The 17013-nt window shown below is 35.2% G+C and overlaps 2 protein-coding genes across 2 annotated transcripts; both read right to left on the reverse strand.

Moving 5' to 3' along the window:
* Positions 1-959: 959 nt before the first annotated feature.
* Positions 960-7437, reverse strand: LOC111023336 (Plant invertase/pectin methylesterase inhibitor superfamily protein). Its single transcript, XM_022300752.2, has 2 exons — positions 7365-7437; positions 960-1723 (listed from the first exon to the last, which is right to left on the reverse strand). Exon 2 carries the CDS (start codon positions 1719-1721, stop codon positions 1092-1094), a length of 630 nt encoding a protein of 209 aa, XP_022156444.1. The 5' UTR covers positions 1722-1723; positions 7365-7437; the 3' UTR covers positions 960-1091.
* Positions 7198-9151, reverse strand: LOC111023335 (dimethylallyl, adenosine tRNA methylthiotransferase). Its single transcript, XM_022300750.2, has 8 exons — positions 8889-9151; positions 8655-8801; positions 8434-8531; positions 8170-8242; positions 8024-8084; positions 7855-7940; positions 7661-7750; positions 7198-7437 (listed from the first exon to the last, which is right to left on the reverse strand). Exons 1-8 carry the CDS (start codon positions 8988-8990, stop codon positions 7375-7377), a joined length of 720 nt encoding a protein of 239 aa, XP_022156442.1. The 5' UTR covers positions 8991-9151; the 3' UTR covers positions 7198-7374.
* Positions 9152-17013: the final 7862 nt, after the last annotated feature.

Below are 17013 nucleotides of genomic sequence, written 5' to 3' on the forward strand. Positions count from 1 at the left end.
AGTCGCATACATCGCCTGCGACTTCCAAACGGAAGTCGCGTCCATCGTACGCAACTTCCACGTCAACGACAACCCACCCGCCACATAAACAATACACGTTGCACGGAAGAAGGTCCATTGTATGTGAGTTTTGACCCCTCCTTTGACCTAACCTATTTTTGTCAATAGTTTCAAAAACCTAAGTTACTTTTGTATTTATTTATTTAATTTACATTTATTTAGTTATTATTTTTAAATTAACATTATTTTTGTAATTTCTTTTTAAAATGTCATTATTTTAAAACTTAACCCTACTTTAACTTTAAGAAAAACATATAATAAAAATAAGTTTAAATATCATTTAAATATTTATCTTAGTCTCTAAGAACTTTAGGTGTGATCGGAAATTGTTGTCAATTTCAACAATTCACTGCCAAAGCATTCTCAAAATTAGTCCGAAACTTGAAGTTCAACCCAACAATGAGTATGATGTCAAAATGATCTATTAAACACAAAATTAGAAATTGAATGATGTAATTATTGAGATATTTAGACAGTGTATGAGATAACAAACTGTAATAGTAATTAAAATGTAAACTAAATCAAAGCAAATCTGCAGAAAGTTCGAGGCCAATCTATTTTTAATTGAGTAGCTAATACCTACCTCATGCTTGTGTCCCAACCTACCATTGAAAGGCAAAAATCTGCAGTCGGCTAAAGTAGACAGCAACTTTAATCTAATTTCCTTCCCTTAGTTTTATAATGGCATAAATCAAGCCCACATCGTGGCTCAAGGTCAATCAATTAATGACTAGAAGGAACAAATTTCTAAACATAATTAAAAGTCTCTGTCATGGCAACATCCACCCGTCCCACGCCAACCAAAGAGAAAACGGACTGTTGTTTGGGTTTTTAAGTTATCTAAATTCAATTAGCAATGAGCTATATTTTTAACATGTAATTCTTAACGCTCACGCAAATTTAAGCACAAAACAGAGCCAAAAACCTAGGATACAAGCGCAAAAAATTTACACTGGTGTGGTTAAAATTACAACAAACAAACTCAGATGATATACAAACAAAACAAGGCAAACCAAAAACCAAAGGCAGATCTAAGGCTTAGCCAGAGGGAGAGGGGCGCGCGCGACGTGGTTTTTGTCAGCAAAGTGATTAACCAAAGCGAGCGCATTACTGGTGACTTGAGCCACAAGGGTGACTTTTTTCCTAATGCTGGCCTTCACTTGGCCGTCCGTACGGCGGCCGGCGAAGCCGTCGAGGCAAGTGGTTTCATCGGTGAGGGCGGCGCTGACCCACGTCTGGACGTTACTCATGTGCCACAAGAAATCCCCACCAGCTGTTCGACGTAAGTCCCCGAGCTCCTTCACGGACCGTCGGAGGCTGTCCACGCTGTCGCCCATGTTCTCTATGCAGTCCTTCACCGCCTGGTACTCGAGGCCTCTCATTGGCCCCCTGCGCTTCCCGAGCCCGGCCACGAACGTTGCGGCTTGCCGGGCCCTGCTCAGGCTCACCGACAGGGCCGTCTGGGCCAGCTGCCGCCCGCTCTGCCGGATGGCGCTGGCGTAGCCCGACAGGGATTCAACGCACAGCGTCGGGTAGCGTGTCACTCGGCAGGATGACTCGATGAAGCTCGTGGGGGAGGAGGCTGAGTCTGCGGCGGCGGCATTGTGGAGGACTGCAAGGATGAGAAATGCAAATGGGAGTGAAATCTTGAGCCTTGCCATTGCTTTTGAGGGATGAAACCATTGGGTGCGAAACAAAAGATGTGGGAAGTGTTATTATATAGAGATTTTTCATAAAAATTAATGATATGTAAAGACAAGATTTAGATTTGGTCCTCACCCCGTTAAGCAACCAAATTAAAAAGTATTTCAATTCGATTTGAGCTTATTGGAGGACCATTCAATTAATGGGCATGTAATTGGGGTTCAAATCCTCAAATCCGCATTTGTTTAAAAAAAGAAAAAGTTGTCATTCTTATTTTCCCCTATAAAGGATAAAAGAGATTACCAAAATTCAAATTTAATAAGATGTTTACTAAACCTTGCCATTTTAATTTTGGTAAAATAAAATAAAAGTTACCAAGATTAAATTATTGGTCCCGTGAGTTTTTTTAGATTATGTCTACATTTCTAAATTTTAAGAAAGATCTCACTCAGGATATTTGTGTAATAAATTCTTTGACATTTTAAGTTTGTATATAATAAATTATGAATAACTTTAAAAAGTTTTTAGATCCCATATTAAAAATTTAAACATTTTTGCAATTTGAAGATTTGAAAGTTGACCAAAATTATAATTTAACCTTGAATATTTTTATTTATGTACTCATTTTTACTTTCCCCTAACTAAACGCCTAGTAGAATTTCTTCCTCCCTTCTCTAAGTTGTTATAATACAAACACATTAATTTATTCCACTGATATAAACATACTTCAGGTAATTTTAAACATCAATTTCTCTTTATAAGTTGGTTGAAATCTTTTTCCTGGGATATCGGTTATATGTTCAGAATTTAGATACTCTCCATCTTTATGAATTAAGATAAAATAAAGTAAGTGGTATATTTTGCTCTAACTTAACAAATCTATTTATTTATTTTTGTCTCAACTTTTAAGATGGCATTTAATTTGTGAAATTATTTATGTATTTTTTAGGATGTAAAAAGAAAAAGGACAAAAGTTGGTTAGGTTCTGGTAGATAATGAATAAAAAAGCTGACACGTCCCACGTGATTTCTTGAAAGGGGTAGAGGTCCCTTTCGTCTTCCTTTTTTACTGCATTATTTAACGGTGTTTATTATTTATTTATTTATTTATTTATTTATTTATTATTATTATTATTATTATTTCCTCCCTTTTTCCTTCAACCCAAACACTCTTTTCTCGGCGTCCTTGTCTGCCATTTATATCAACTTGCATTTGAAAATAGGTTGAATTATAAAATCAAAATCATTGAATTTTGCCCCTTTTTTGGAAAAATATTCGTATTCTTTGTAAATTTCAATATTATCATTCAATTTTTATACACGTTTCAAAAATACTATTTGAGCCAACGTTCTATATTGAACAAAAAATTGACGTGGTAGAATTCGAAATGATGTGACAATTAACGTGAAGCTTGTCTAAGTTACGAATAAAAAGAGATAAGATATGAAAGAACTTATCGTTTCTAAAAGTGGAATTTCAATGAAATTTGGTATAATTGGATTGTTTTCCTTTTAAAATCAATAGTTTTCCTCTACTATATCTCTTTTTTTTCAAACTTAATACTTTCATGTTTATTGTTATGTCATTCCAAACTATGTCACGTCAACTTTCTATCAAGATATTAATAGAAATTTTTCATATTTTTTAATTGTTTATAAAAGATCAAAATAGTATTGAAACTTTTGAAAGATGTATTTTTAAATAAAAAGTTTTTTTTTGGGGTTGAATTTAGCATTTGAAAATGTGTAGGGTTTGGGAGGGAAAGTGGGATTAGGTTTGCCAAACAACCAAAATTTTCCTCGCGTCCTTTCCAAAGGTAAGAGTTTAAGAAAAATCTTAAAATATTCAAATATTTTCCAGTCAATCATTAGCTTAACCTTATGTTTGGAACAAGGATGTGAAGGATTCTCAAATCATAAATGATTTTTGAAATTATTTCACATGTTGTTTGGAAAGGGAAAAAATGAGTTTGAAATCACAATAGGTTTGAAATCACAATAGATTTGAAATCACCTTTTAAGTCCCAAAATTTTTCATTCTAAGTAGTTTGGATTTGTCAGGATTTGAAATTAAAAAGTGTCTAATTCCAAATTTACCCTACATTCATTCAGATAATCTTCAAACATGACCTCATAAGCAAATAGTCGTTCAACTAAATTACTTTTTTTTCGTCTCTCTTCTACAAACATTTTTTGAACTATCATTCAAGCATAATACAATTTTTTTATATATTTAAAATTTCTCTTTAGTATTTTTTAAAACATTTTTGTAATTTTTTTAAAGTTTCCTTATTGTGCTTTTGTTTGTGAGGTTTTTTCTTCAATCAAAAGATGTTAAAAAAAATTAAGCAAGTAAGAGGTTGCATTAGAAGAAAAAAGTAAACATATGAATTATTTTTGTTACAAAATATTCGACTTTAAGTTTTTTCAAGTATTTGTTTACAAGTTTTTTCTTTTTTAATCTTATTGGCAAGGTTTAATTTAATATCTTGATATGATTAAATGATTTCATTTTTACATGTGGTTGGCATTACTATTTCATATTAAAATATTATATTACTATTAATATAATATTAATAGTGTTTATGCAAGAATTTGCACAACGGTTCTTCACGAATCGAGCTCGAACCCGGTCTCCGGTTCCGACCTGAACACTAGAGTGGACCTGCACAAGAGGGTAAGCACTCCGACGCTCAAGTCAGTATAGATCGAACTCCTTATTTAGTTCGAGGTGAGATTCGATACCTGAGCGTGAAATGAAGCCCTCTATTTATAGGTGACGGATCCGACAGCACACACGACCAGCGGTTACATGTCTTTTCTCATGTCGGACCTGTCGGGTTCCGAGCAGGTCGGACCCCAGTCAGGTCGAACTTTGGTGCCCATACTTAGTCTTTTATAGCGGGTAAACTTGGTCTCCTCGGCGGGGCCGAGGTGGACCAAAGCAATCCTTTTTATTCGGTTTCTTCAAATACTAATAAGGGTCATCCACGTGTCCCGGGTATGTTTACCCCCAAACATTGGCCCCCTCTCTGTCAGGTTCGATCTCGACCTGGCAGAGAAGTTTATTCGAATCTATTTTGGACACGTGGCGACTTTTCATTTGTAGAGGGAATATGACCGTTGCGGAATACGTTTCGACCTGCCAGGTTGTCGGAGCACTCAAGCGTTTCGTCGTTGCGTATCCCGAGAAGATCCCAGCCGCTCGTTGATTACACGTGTACGGCGCGGAGGTTTTTCCGATCAGCTATAAATAGTCCCGAAACTTCAGGTCAAACCTTACGTTTCCTGAATTTCTGGAGTTCGATCTGAAAGCAGCTCGAACCCTTTCTGTAGGTCAGTCGCTTTTCTTTGCTTTTACTCTACTTTTAGACATGGTAGTTTTCTTGTCTTCCCCCTCCAGTAGCGATAGCTTGGGTAGTTTAGGTCGGACGATAAGCAGTTCGCCCCCCAAACCAAGTGACTCTAGGGAGGTCTTAGCTCGTAGGTTAGAGTCCGAGCTTGAAGAAATAGAGAACTTTAGGTTCTCAAATGATGGAAAGGATAGCGATACCTCCACCTCGGGCCAGGGTCTGGAGTACCCCTCTAGGATGACCGAGCACTATCTTGGACCCCTTCGTAGGGGGTTTAACATTCCGAATGACATCCTCCTTAGGATTCCGGAGGAAGGGGAAAGAGCTGACAATCCTCCAGAGGGATGGGTCACTCTTTATTTGAAAATGTTTGAGTACGGCCTCAGACTTCCTCTTCATCCCTTTGCTCAGGAGTTCTTAAACCGAACTGGACTGGTTCCTGCTCAAGTGGCCCCCAATGGGTGGGGTGTCATTTTTGCTTTAGCCATTCTTTTTTGGTTGCGAGCTCGGGATGAGGATGAGGCCGAGCTGCTAAGTGTTGATCAGCTCCTTGGGTGTTTTGAGGCCAAGAGGATAGCCAAAAAACCAGGTCGGTACTATATGTGCGCAAGGAAGGGCGCGGGTGGTATAGTTAAGGGGCCGACCTCCATCAAAGGATGGGTAGGCAAGTGGTTCTTTGCCTCTGGAGAATGGTTGGCAAAGGACGAATCAGGTCGTCCCTTCTTTGACGTGCCTGCTAGGTTTGGGAACCTAGGTATGGAGTTCTTCTTATTTTCTTTTTCTTTTCATTTCTTGGTATTCACATCTAACTCGAACTTTTGTTTATTTTGTGCAGTATCGATCAAGCCGATTCCCGAGCTCGCTCAAGCCACCTTCGACACCCTCAAATTCTACAAGGATAACTTCCCAAGGGGCCGGAAGATCGGGACCTTGGTCACCGACAAGCTGCTGCTAGAATCAGGGCTATTGGACTATACAATCCTTTAGTTCGTCCAATTGAAGCTTCGAGGCCAAACTCCGAGCTCGATAAGTCGTGTTCGATCTCAATCTCAATTTTTGCTTCAAGTTTTTTAATTCTAACATTTCTTCTTATTCGTACTGCAATCATGGTGTGTGGATTCACGAGCAGCGTGAAACGTAAGTCTAAGGGCCGTGCTCACGCCCTTAAGACAGTCCAAAGCTCTGACCCAGTTACTCCTGCTGTAGATCAGAATGCAGCTGAGGACCAGGCAGGTCCATCTTCTGCAGCTCCAACTCCGGTGATTGAGTTGGATTCTACCGGGGAGCGCTCCAGGGAGAAGCGTTCGAGGAGCGAGTCCGAGGCCTTGGACGTGTCACCTCTTCGTGAGGTGAGAGAGGGCTCTCCTCTGAAGAGGACGAAGAAAAAGAAGAAGACCACCTCCTCCTTGGAGGTTGGACCTCGTGGCCCCCTGCCTTCAAGCCACGCCGACCTCGTAGACGACCCTGAAGCTCGGATGGGGGGAACTTCCGACGTGAAGATGCGGTTCAGAGTGGAACCGTCGAGCTCCGGGGTGAAGGACCAAGTGTCACGCATCTCGGCTTCATGCTTGGATCGCTGTCTCAGGAGAGCGTCCAAGTTTGTAAGTGATCCGGGGTCCGTGCTGCAACGGACCATCGACCACGCTGTTGAGGTAAGATCTACCCCTACACTTTTATTTTCTCGTATTATAGCTCGATCTGACCTGAACTTGCCTTTTATGTCTTGCAGGCGTTCACTGCCTCCATCCATTCAGCAGTCATGATCAAGGCCGAGCTGGATGGAAGGGAGGCCTTGGCAGCGAAGGAGAGGGAGAACTCCTCTGCTGCCTTGGAGGCTGCCACTACGCTCAAGGGCGAGCTGCTGAAGGCTCGGAGCGAGGTGGATATACTGAGGGCCGAGGTTGAAGCCAAAGCCGAGCTGCTGAAGAGGGAGGATGAGAGGCATAAGGCCCACCTCCCTTATGCCATGGAGTTGAATAATAAATACTATTCAACCCATGGGTTAAAATTTGGAAACCGATACCTTAGGGGCAAACATGGGTTCGGCTTAGGATGTCAAACCCATGGGCCAAACGACCCTTAAGACTGTTGCTTCACCTTCTTTGACACAAACACAAATAGAGTAGAAAATACCACAAATCTTCAGTAAAGCATAAATATTTTTATATTTCAAACAATTTACAACATCATGTAATGAACATGGACTTTTTCTATGATTTTAGTAAATATTGGAGACTAATTTTTAGAATTATTCCCCGACAAAATCAAAGATTGAGGAGAAGAAACAGGGAGAGTTCTAAATCTGTACCTCAGGACTTCTAAGTTGTCATGTACTTTAGAACAGCCCCTCGGATCTTCTCCATGAAAGCAGCAGCTTCCTTCTGTAGATTGTTAATGAAGATTCAAACGTATTTGGTGAAACAATCACCACTTAATCCAAAAACTTAACGGATTGGTAAATTTAATTCATATATATGAATTCTCAACACTTTTAAACTCATCTTGAATTATACTAGGGGAGCAATGCCCCTCCTCTCTTCACTTTGTTTTGTAAGCCAGAGATCAAAATGACTAAGAAATGAATTTAAAGGTTCTTGGAATTACCTGGTCACCCCTTTGTGCATTCACTATATTTTCGTCGAGAAGGGCCAGTAACGATCTATTGAGCTCGTTTCGCTCGACCATGTCTAACAACTGCAAACGAAAAAGCGTCGACATTAGCATTTTGGTTGCAGAATCTGTTATTCTGAGGCAGAACTCGAGAAACAGCAGAATGGAAAGAGAAACAAAGTACATACGGTAGCTTTTACATCCTTTGATGTTAAAATTTTGGTTAAGCTTTGCCTTGCTTTTACCAGTTCACCTTGCATTTTATCATAGGCTTCTGTAACAGAAAATGAAGTATGTAAGTTACTAAGTTTTATATTGGCATCGTTCTAGGACAAAAATTGAAGGTCTCAAACAAACCTGTTCCTTCTTCAAGTGCTTTCTGTAGTGCTTCCAACTCTATCTCTCTATCTTCCATAGCCTAAAACAACCATCAGAGATTCAGAATTGATTCGTTATTTGTGCGCTAGATTATAGGAAATAGAAAAACATGTTAAAGAATAAACCTCAGTTTTTGAAACAGAAAATCTAAGCTGACCCAGCTCAAATTTCAAGTGTGAAAAAAACTCCTCGGTCAGTCTGCCATATAATGCATGTCAAAATGAAAACAGAGCTTCAATTCCACAAACACATCAGAAAGTTTGATACAATTAATTGGTCAATTTGCATCATCAATTCATTTCAAATTCAAATAACAAGATCAGATTCAAGCTTACTGAACTGGGGAAAAAAGAGAAAAAAAAATTAGAATTCGTCTTTCAATCACTAACCTGGGCCTCAACCTGGCAATTTCAAATTCAATATCCTGAGCTTCAGTATCGAGAAAATACTCGACCAGGTCGGCCAAATTGTCCGGAATTTCACGAGACTATTCAGAAAACAGATAACAACCACAATCGGTACTCGCAAGCAGGGAACACTAAAATTTTGAAATAAACAAAACCCAATTGAGAAAAAGCATGAAATTGAAAAACCCAATTGGTAGAAACACCTCTCGAAGCGCTCTGCGGCGCTCTTTCTCTTCCCGGACTTGGCGCTCGAAGGCCTCGCGAGCTTCGGCGTCCTTCTCCAGTCGCCTCTTGAACTCCATTCGAGCGATGTGGCCGGTCTGAGGCCGTCCGAATAGGCCTTCTGGGTCCTGAATCGAACAAAATTTCCCATAACAAAAGGAAAATTGCTGAAATTGTGAAAAGAAAAAAGAGAGAACATTAGAAAGATAAGGTACCCATGAGACGCAGGTTATGGTGTTGGGACGAGAGCGGGCGGGAATCGAACTGGTGGAAACACGTATTCTGGTGGCCGTTAGGCCGAGACTCAGAGCGGCCATTGACGGGGGCTGCAAAATAGAGAAAATGAAAAGTCGGAGTTCTCAGCCGCTGGTTTCTGGCCCTCCTCTCACTCTGCGTTATCCGAATGGAACCGCACCAAGCTCGCCCTGGCGGGAATCGTAACCGTCCAGACTTCGTTAAATTATAAATTTAGTTAGGTTGAGTACACTATTTGCTTTCTATATTTGTATGTTGCAAGAAAAAGATATCATCTCATAATCTGAGAATAAGGAACCGTCTATAGGTAGGAAGCTAGATATGTTGCAAGTGCTTTAAGGGAGGATAACAACATGTCGATCATGTTGGGAAATTGATTGACCTAAATAATTTCTTATTCCATATAAAATATCCAACACAACTAAAGAACAAGAATAAGATACAGCAAATTATATTGGTTTATCATTAAAGGTTACATCTAGTCTTCCACTTAGATGTGAGTAATTCACAAATATAGTTTAAAATTTGATACAATAATTCTCCCAGAATATCCTCTAGAGGTCTCAACAAAAACCTCATAGCTTCTAAGTATTTTACACAATTAATACTTAGGAACAGGAATGAAAAACTCACAATAATCAAGATCTAATTAGCCCGAATGCGTTGATCTAAATGAGCCTTAATGCCTCTGCCAATGCCCGAGCCTCCCCCTTGAAACTGCCACGAAACCCTCTGAAAAACGGCTCAAAATCGACTGGACAATAACCCTTTTTCAACTGGTAAAACCCTAAAACCTGAGGCTGCATATTTATAAATATCGAAACAGCGCCATGGTGCTACGGACGAAAAAGTTCGCCCATGTTCACCATCTGGACAGTGTCGCGACGCTACCTCCTCGGCCCGAGTGGCCTACAGCGCTCGCTTCTTCCCTGTTTTCATCATGCGACGCATCCCAGCTCGATCCCGACTCTTTCCTAGGTCGTTCCGACGTTGTTTTGACTCCACCAATCCCAACAGTTAGCACGATAGTATTCATGGTAGTGCTTAAGGATTCTAATGTACAACATCCAAAATCAGCATGAACTTAGTCGACAAACCATTGTCGTCCCATTCTTGAGTGAGTTCGAGTGCAGCCATTGCCACTTTATTCACAGAACTAGCATTAAGCTATTGCTTTGGGTCGAAGCATTGAAAGAAACGGAAAAGATACGAGACAAACAAACCTATCAATAAGATAACAGAAACATTCAGCATCTAAAATAAATAAACATAAAAAAAAAACACTACAAACTTTATAAATGAGATACAACCTAACAATTCAATTATGAAAATAAATTTCCAACAAATCATATACGTATCAATGGTCGGGAGCTAGAAGGGAATAAGGTTTGTTATAGCACTAAGCAGAAACCCAAAAATAAACATAAATTAAGCTCAACTATTGGAATAAATGGATAGTTTTTAACTGTTTTCTTTTTCTTTTTCTTTTTGTTGGTATATTTATGGGCCTGGGCCTAGGTTTAAGCAGAACCTTCTAACGAGTTCTAACGATGGACGTGGGCCTGGGTCGTACTATTTCTTTACTGAATTTCTTTCACAACTAACCTTTCAACGAATCCACTTTACAAAATTGCCCCGCTCTTGTTAAAACTTTTTCACAAATGTATTCCTTTTTATTATGCAATGTAATAATAATAATAAATTAGCAATTCAGTGTATCCGAAACGAAATTTTTAATCATCAATTTTGAATAAAAATGGTAAATAGGTAGTACTATTTAAACTACAACAAATATTTAGATGGAAGATTAAATCTGCAACATAAAAATTCCACTGAATTACACACATATTGACATGAAAATTAGTACCTTGAATACCTACTTATCTATCTATGAATACTAAATTTAGATAAGTACCTCGAGTCATGTTATGTGTCTTTAAAACTTAGAAATTTATTTTCTAAAAATTTAGAGTTGTTATTGAAGAAAAATGAAGTTAAAAAAAATATAAGCATAAGTAACTTTATTATAAATAAAACAGAATTAAGTTAAAAAACACATTTGGTATTTGTACTTTTATTTTAATAACAATTTAGTCTCTAAACTTTAATTTGAAACAATTTATTATTTATAATTTAAAACTGATAATGATTCGCTTCAATACATATTTTAACCTATTACAATAGCTCAAAATTATATTTATTTAGAGAAAAAGATCCCATTAAAGATACCTAAATAAGTTTATTATAGATTGAATTGGATAGAATATATAGGATTTTAATTTTATATATTTTTATTTGTTGTCACAAATCATTGAGGAAAATAGTCGTATTGAATGGCTTAGCTTGTCAATCACACCTCATGTCAAATCTAAGTCAAATTTTGATTGAGCATAAGTCAAGGAAGTTGTTTAAGTTGGTTAATAAAGTCTCCATAGGCTAATCATATCGTTTTTTTTTAATTATTTTTTTAATTTTTGTGTTTGGTATAATTGTGAATTTTTAATTTGAAAATTTTGCAATTCATATCTCCATATTTAAATGAATGACAAAATCTGCAAATATATATCATAAATCCATCTAAAATATGTTGTAATATGATATGTGATACATTTTATTACCGTTTTTTAGTACAACATATGAGGGTGGAAGATCAAATTGATAACCACTTAGTTGAAGATATATATCAATTATCACTAAGTTATGCTCGTTTTTAGCTGCATTTTTATTATCTTGTTCTGTCTTGTTTTCCAGACTCCATTCTAAAGATATAATATACTATAATGAAGGAAGCTAAACAACCTTACTTCTCAAAAATATTCCAATCTTATTATTTCAAACAAAATACAAATTTAATTAGTGAAAAAATCATTATCGATATTCCCTTCTCTATATTTTGGACTTAATTTTAATTGGCTCCATATAATCTAAAAAGTTTCAATTTTGTTCAATAGCTTGAATTTAATCTCAATTTGGTCTTTCGAATTTATATTTGATCCCTATGAATTTGGTTAAACCTGACGCTAGTTTCCAAACCATTTTTTTTTTCACTTGAAAAGCCACCCTGTTCCCTTATTTTTTTTTTCAATGAGCTCTAGATCTTAATAAAGTTAAGTAACTTAGTTAACTAAACAAAAAACACCAATCTCATTACCACGCGTAGAATAAAAAACATGTCAAATAAGGTAATAATTTATATAAATTTGATTTTTTATCGATGATATATGTCTTAACTAGTCGAACTATGTTCAAAACGATGTGATTTATACATTGAGTTGAGGTAAGACCAGGCGTGACCTTGAGAAAATGACGAGTCACCCATCTCGGACTTGCCCTCCAATCAAATCTCTTCTTTGCGTAGAAAAAACTGAACACCAGAAGTTGACCTTCTCTTCACACGTCCAATCAAACCTCGTTGGTGATCTATCCTTCTCCCTCACAGCCAACTCTTACTCAACTCAAAACCTCTAGTCAACACGCCCATTGACCACTCCTTATTTTTTCTTCATCTTTCCATAACAACACCACCAATCTCTTAATTTTTTTTTACCCTTAAATGTTCAAACATGATTTATTAATCTTTATTTCCATCTAAAATATGATTCTGCTATCCTTCGTTTTAAAATCATTTTGACCTACCAATTTTAGTTTCGATCAACGGAAAGTTAAAAAAGAAGTCGAACCCATATTTATCATAAAAATTTACTTATCTTAAATTAACATATGTGTATTATCTCTATAGGTCATATAAACTCAAGTTTAAGAGCCAAATACATTTTATAAAATTTTGGTTTTTGGTACTCATTCACAATACGAACTCAAACACTAGTTATGGAAAGCTCAAACTTTCCAATTTTTGGACTTATACGTTAGGTTAAAACTTCACCTACATATCCTCGATCTTTAGATTCATTCAAATTTACAACTTTTATACATCAAACTTGTTAACTTATTATTATTATTTTTTTTTTGAAAAAACATTAAATTAAAGCCAAAATCAAAACTATTAGCATTTAATGTTTTTGGGATGGCCGGTGGGGTTCTTGATCATATTAAATTGAATTTCGAGTTATGATGGCAAAAGTTTCAAACCAAAACCAAAACCAACTTCAAGAAATGCAAGAAAAAAGGGCATTTTTTTAAAGAAGAAATTTGAGAAAATAAGAAACAATTTCAAACTAGGGTTTCACCTGCTTGATTTATTTGATGATTAATTGAATTAGATTCTCTGAATATCTCTTTTTCAGTCCACCAAAGAAAAGACCTCTAAAATTAAATTCATCACACTGTGGTGTTGTTTTCCCACCAACAATCATATAAACATTTAAACTCCAAGTTGATATGTACTTTTCCTTGAAAATCAATGCAATTAAAATCCCAAGAATCCACCCCTAGGAATGTCTTTTCCAATTTGCTTCCTCAAAAATTTTAAATTGAATTGATTGATTTCCAATTCCCACATACCATAATTGATTATGTTCAATTCTTAGCTGTTTCGAAATTCTAATTTCAAAGTTCTTGTCGGCCTTCCCATTATATGTATATAATTTTGCTAAGTATGGACCATAATAATCGAAGAATAAAAATTAGAAAACCAAGTGAGATTAATGACGATTGCATTACCCACTAATGGCGTAGTTAAAGACATAATCAATGAAAGTGGATTTTACTCATTTAAAAATAAAAAAGTAGAGCATAAATAGTTGCCCTAAGTTAATAATTTGTTAATGAGAAAGAAAAAAAAAAAGAAATTCAATTTGGTAGCTGAAGGGTCGCTTTTTGATGTGGGTTAATGGTGTTTGAGCTAAAGATGACGCCAATGTACTTTGAAATTGAATACTTCATCATTAACATAAGTGGGATGGTGGGTGGGAAAGTTTGTAATTTTTTAGGGGTAAAATAATTCATGCCATATTCTTAAACAAAATTAACAAAAGAAAATAGAAAAGTATACTAAGAAATGCTCTTTAATATAATCTCTATGCACTTTTTTGTATTAAAAAAGTTTCCTATTATTATTTTTATTTTGGTGTGTTATCCAATTCAATGCAAGATGCCTTTTTGTGTTTCCTTTCCTTCTCTCTCATATAGCTAGAAAGATATATCCACAATTCCTATTGGGGATTGCTTGATTTTTAAAGTATGGCACCTAGTTTTAGGTCGGACAAAATTAAATCAATGTAGTTCCTTCAAAAGTGTTACATAACCTGAGTAGTCAGATATTGGTTTTTCTTTACGCCTTATAATTAACTTTTGAATTTCTCTCATTTATTTGTAATATATGTAAAATAAAACTGGAAGAAGATAAGGGAAGAACATACGAATTACATAAAAAGATATTAATCAATTAAATTTTGAGGGACGATAGATATATCATAATTTAAAAGAATTTGAAATTTGGAGGACAAGACATCAAAAATACCAACTAATTGTTGGAAATTAGTTGGGAGATAAAAATACCAAAATATATTATAAGACGAGATTTTAAAAGGGGGGTTTTGACTAAGGGAAAAAAAATGGAAAATGTGTAAGAAGGCATGATATCAGAGCATGTACAAATAAAGAAATTAGGGGATACTCAAGTATTATGGTAAGAGCAAGAAATGGAAAAAAAAGTATCCAAACGAAACCAAGTAGAATTTATCTAATTTTAAAATATATATATATAAAAAAAAGAACCATTTATATTTGGAGTTTATTTTAGTCGGTTATGATTTGATCATTCACAAATAAGCATCGAGAAGCAACTCACTTATAAGTTATACCCCAAAAATTGCAATAAAAAAAGTTGTGCCTATACATAGCTCTCAGTACATAAAAACAGCAAGTGACAACAAAGACACCATTTTTTTAACGAAGATTTTTTAAATGAAACTTGAATAAATTGAATGGTAAAGTTGTTTCGAATAGCTATTCATCATCGGACATATAATTAAACATAATACTTATGATCAAATGTTTTATTTTAGTCCTTAACTCTAAAGGATTAATTTTGGCCTCAAACAATTTTCATATGTGATATATCTTTGTGTAGATAAATTGACAAAATAACCAAAAAAGGAAACGTGCCATGTTAAATTTATGTGTTGGATGATTCCTAATGAAAAAATTTTTAAATGGGTTTTCTATATACATTGTTTATGTATTAAAAACATTCAAATGTTTATGATATCAAAACAAAATCTAAACTAATTATACATTAAGGTTAAAATGTTATTTTAGTCCCCGGTACTTTGAGTCTTGGTTTATTTTAGTCCATGTACTTTGAAAATATTCATTTTGGTCTTTATATCTTTAGTTTTGGTTCATTTTAGTTCATGTACTTTGAAAATGTTCATTTTGATCCATTTACTTTTAAAAAGAGATCATTTTAGTTACTCTTTACAATTTTTTAACACAAACTTTACACATAACGGAAATCCTTTAGTATAAAATAACGTTTAAATTACGTTAAAAAATATATGGATTGTAATGTCATGTTGAAATTGTGATAGAAAAACGAGATTAAAAATAACATTATTGGACCAAAATGAATATTTTGAAAGTATAGGGACTAAAATGAATCAAAATTGAAAGTACAAAGACCAAAATGAACCAAAGTTGAAATTATAGAGATCAAACTAGTATTTTAACCCAGAGTTAATATAAAAACCCACTTTTCTAAAAAAAAAAAAAATGGTTGGAATTACAACCAGTAATTTGTTTTTCTTTTTTTCCTTTTAAAAAAGAAGTTAAAATAGACCCAAAAATTGAATATCCGAAACCTTAAGAAATGAATATTCTCAAGTGATACAAGCAATAATAAAATTAAAAGCTTTCCTAAGCCACCTCTCCCCTCGACAAAATTAACCCTAACTTACAATTGCAACATTCATCTCTTCAACTTCTCCACCTTATCCATATCCTTAAAATTATAAAAAAAAAAAAAAAAAGAATTATATAATGAAACAATGAAATGTTTTGGGAAAAACCCCAACAATCAAAACTCTTACGTGGTTGGTTTTGCATAGTTAAGACAGATGGGACACCGTAGGAACTTAGCAAGTGTTATTTTTGTAGTTGAGCTGCAAAGTTTTATTTCAAAGGATCGTTGTCTTTTATTTTATACCTGGTCAAATGATACTTGTTTTGTAGTGTCTTCAAAGTAATTTTTTTTTCTTTTTTTATGTTTTATATATTGTTTTTTGCTCTTTGGACACTTGGCAATGGCATGTGAATTAATCAACTTGTTGTCCTAAATTGTCCCAAGAAAATGACTATTTGAACTCTCTTGTTTCTTAAAAATACTCAAACAAGATATTGTACTGAATGCTTAAAGTGTAATCGTACACATTTTCGTATTTTCCAAGTTTTGTATATTTCTCTCTCTCTCTCTCTCTCTCTCTCTCTCTGTCTCTCTCGTCAAGATTATGAAGACTTGTAGGGTAAAGGGTCGATGTTCGTCATATCCACCAACCTAAGCCAAAGCCAAGAGAGACACAAGTCAAAACCCAACAAAAGTGGAGATCTGTATATTCAACCACCCATATGGTTTTTGTGCCATATTATCAACAAATGAGATTAAAATAATCGAAAGGAGAGAAGACACATGTAAAATTTTCAAAAATCTTTATGGAAAGATCGCTACAAGAGTTCAAAAATAGCGGTTGTCGATAATATTTGATCAATACAAGAAAATGGAAAGAACCCTAAACTTAAAAAAATCTCTTTTTATAGCCACAGTAGACTTTAGGCCTTTTCTTTTTCCTTCTCAAAGTTGAAAACACAACTTTTTTAGATGTAAGTTTTTTGTGTTTTTAAAGGTAAAAAAATGCTATATATATATATTAAGAGATACCATAACTATTTCATTAAAAAATGTGCGAGCTGGAACATACCAAATGAGAGATATATGAAAGCACTCCGATTAAGCGAGCAAACATCGTAATTACAAAATAGGTTAGATTTGGAAGACCAAGATGATGTTAAGACTATGATGTCATCACAAAGTTGGAGATATCTGCAAAGATCTATTATTTCTTTGATTAAAAAAAATATTTTGGTCTTTTACTTTCACTAAAATAATAATTTAATCCCTAAATTTTAGTC

The sequence above is a fragment of the Momordica charantia genome, assembly GCF_013281855.1.
Source record: "Momordica charantia cultivar OHB3-1 chromosome 6 unlocalized genomic scaffold, Mcharantia_2.0 BLBB01000006.1, whole genome shotgun sequence".
Taxonomy (NCBI): Eukaryota; Viridiplantae; Streptophyta; class Magnoliopsida; order Cucurbitales; family Cucurbitaceae; genus Momordica; species Momordica charantia.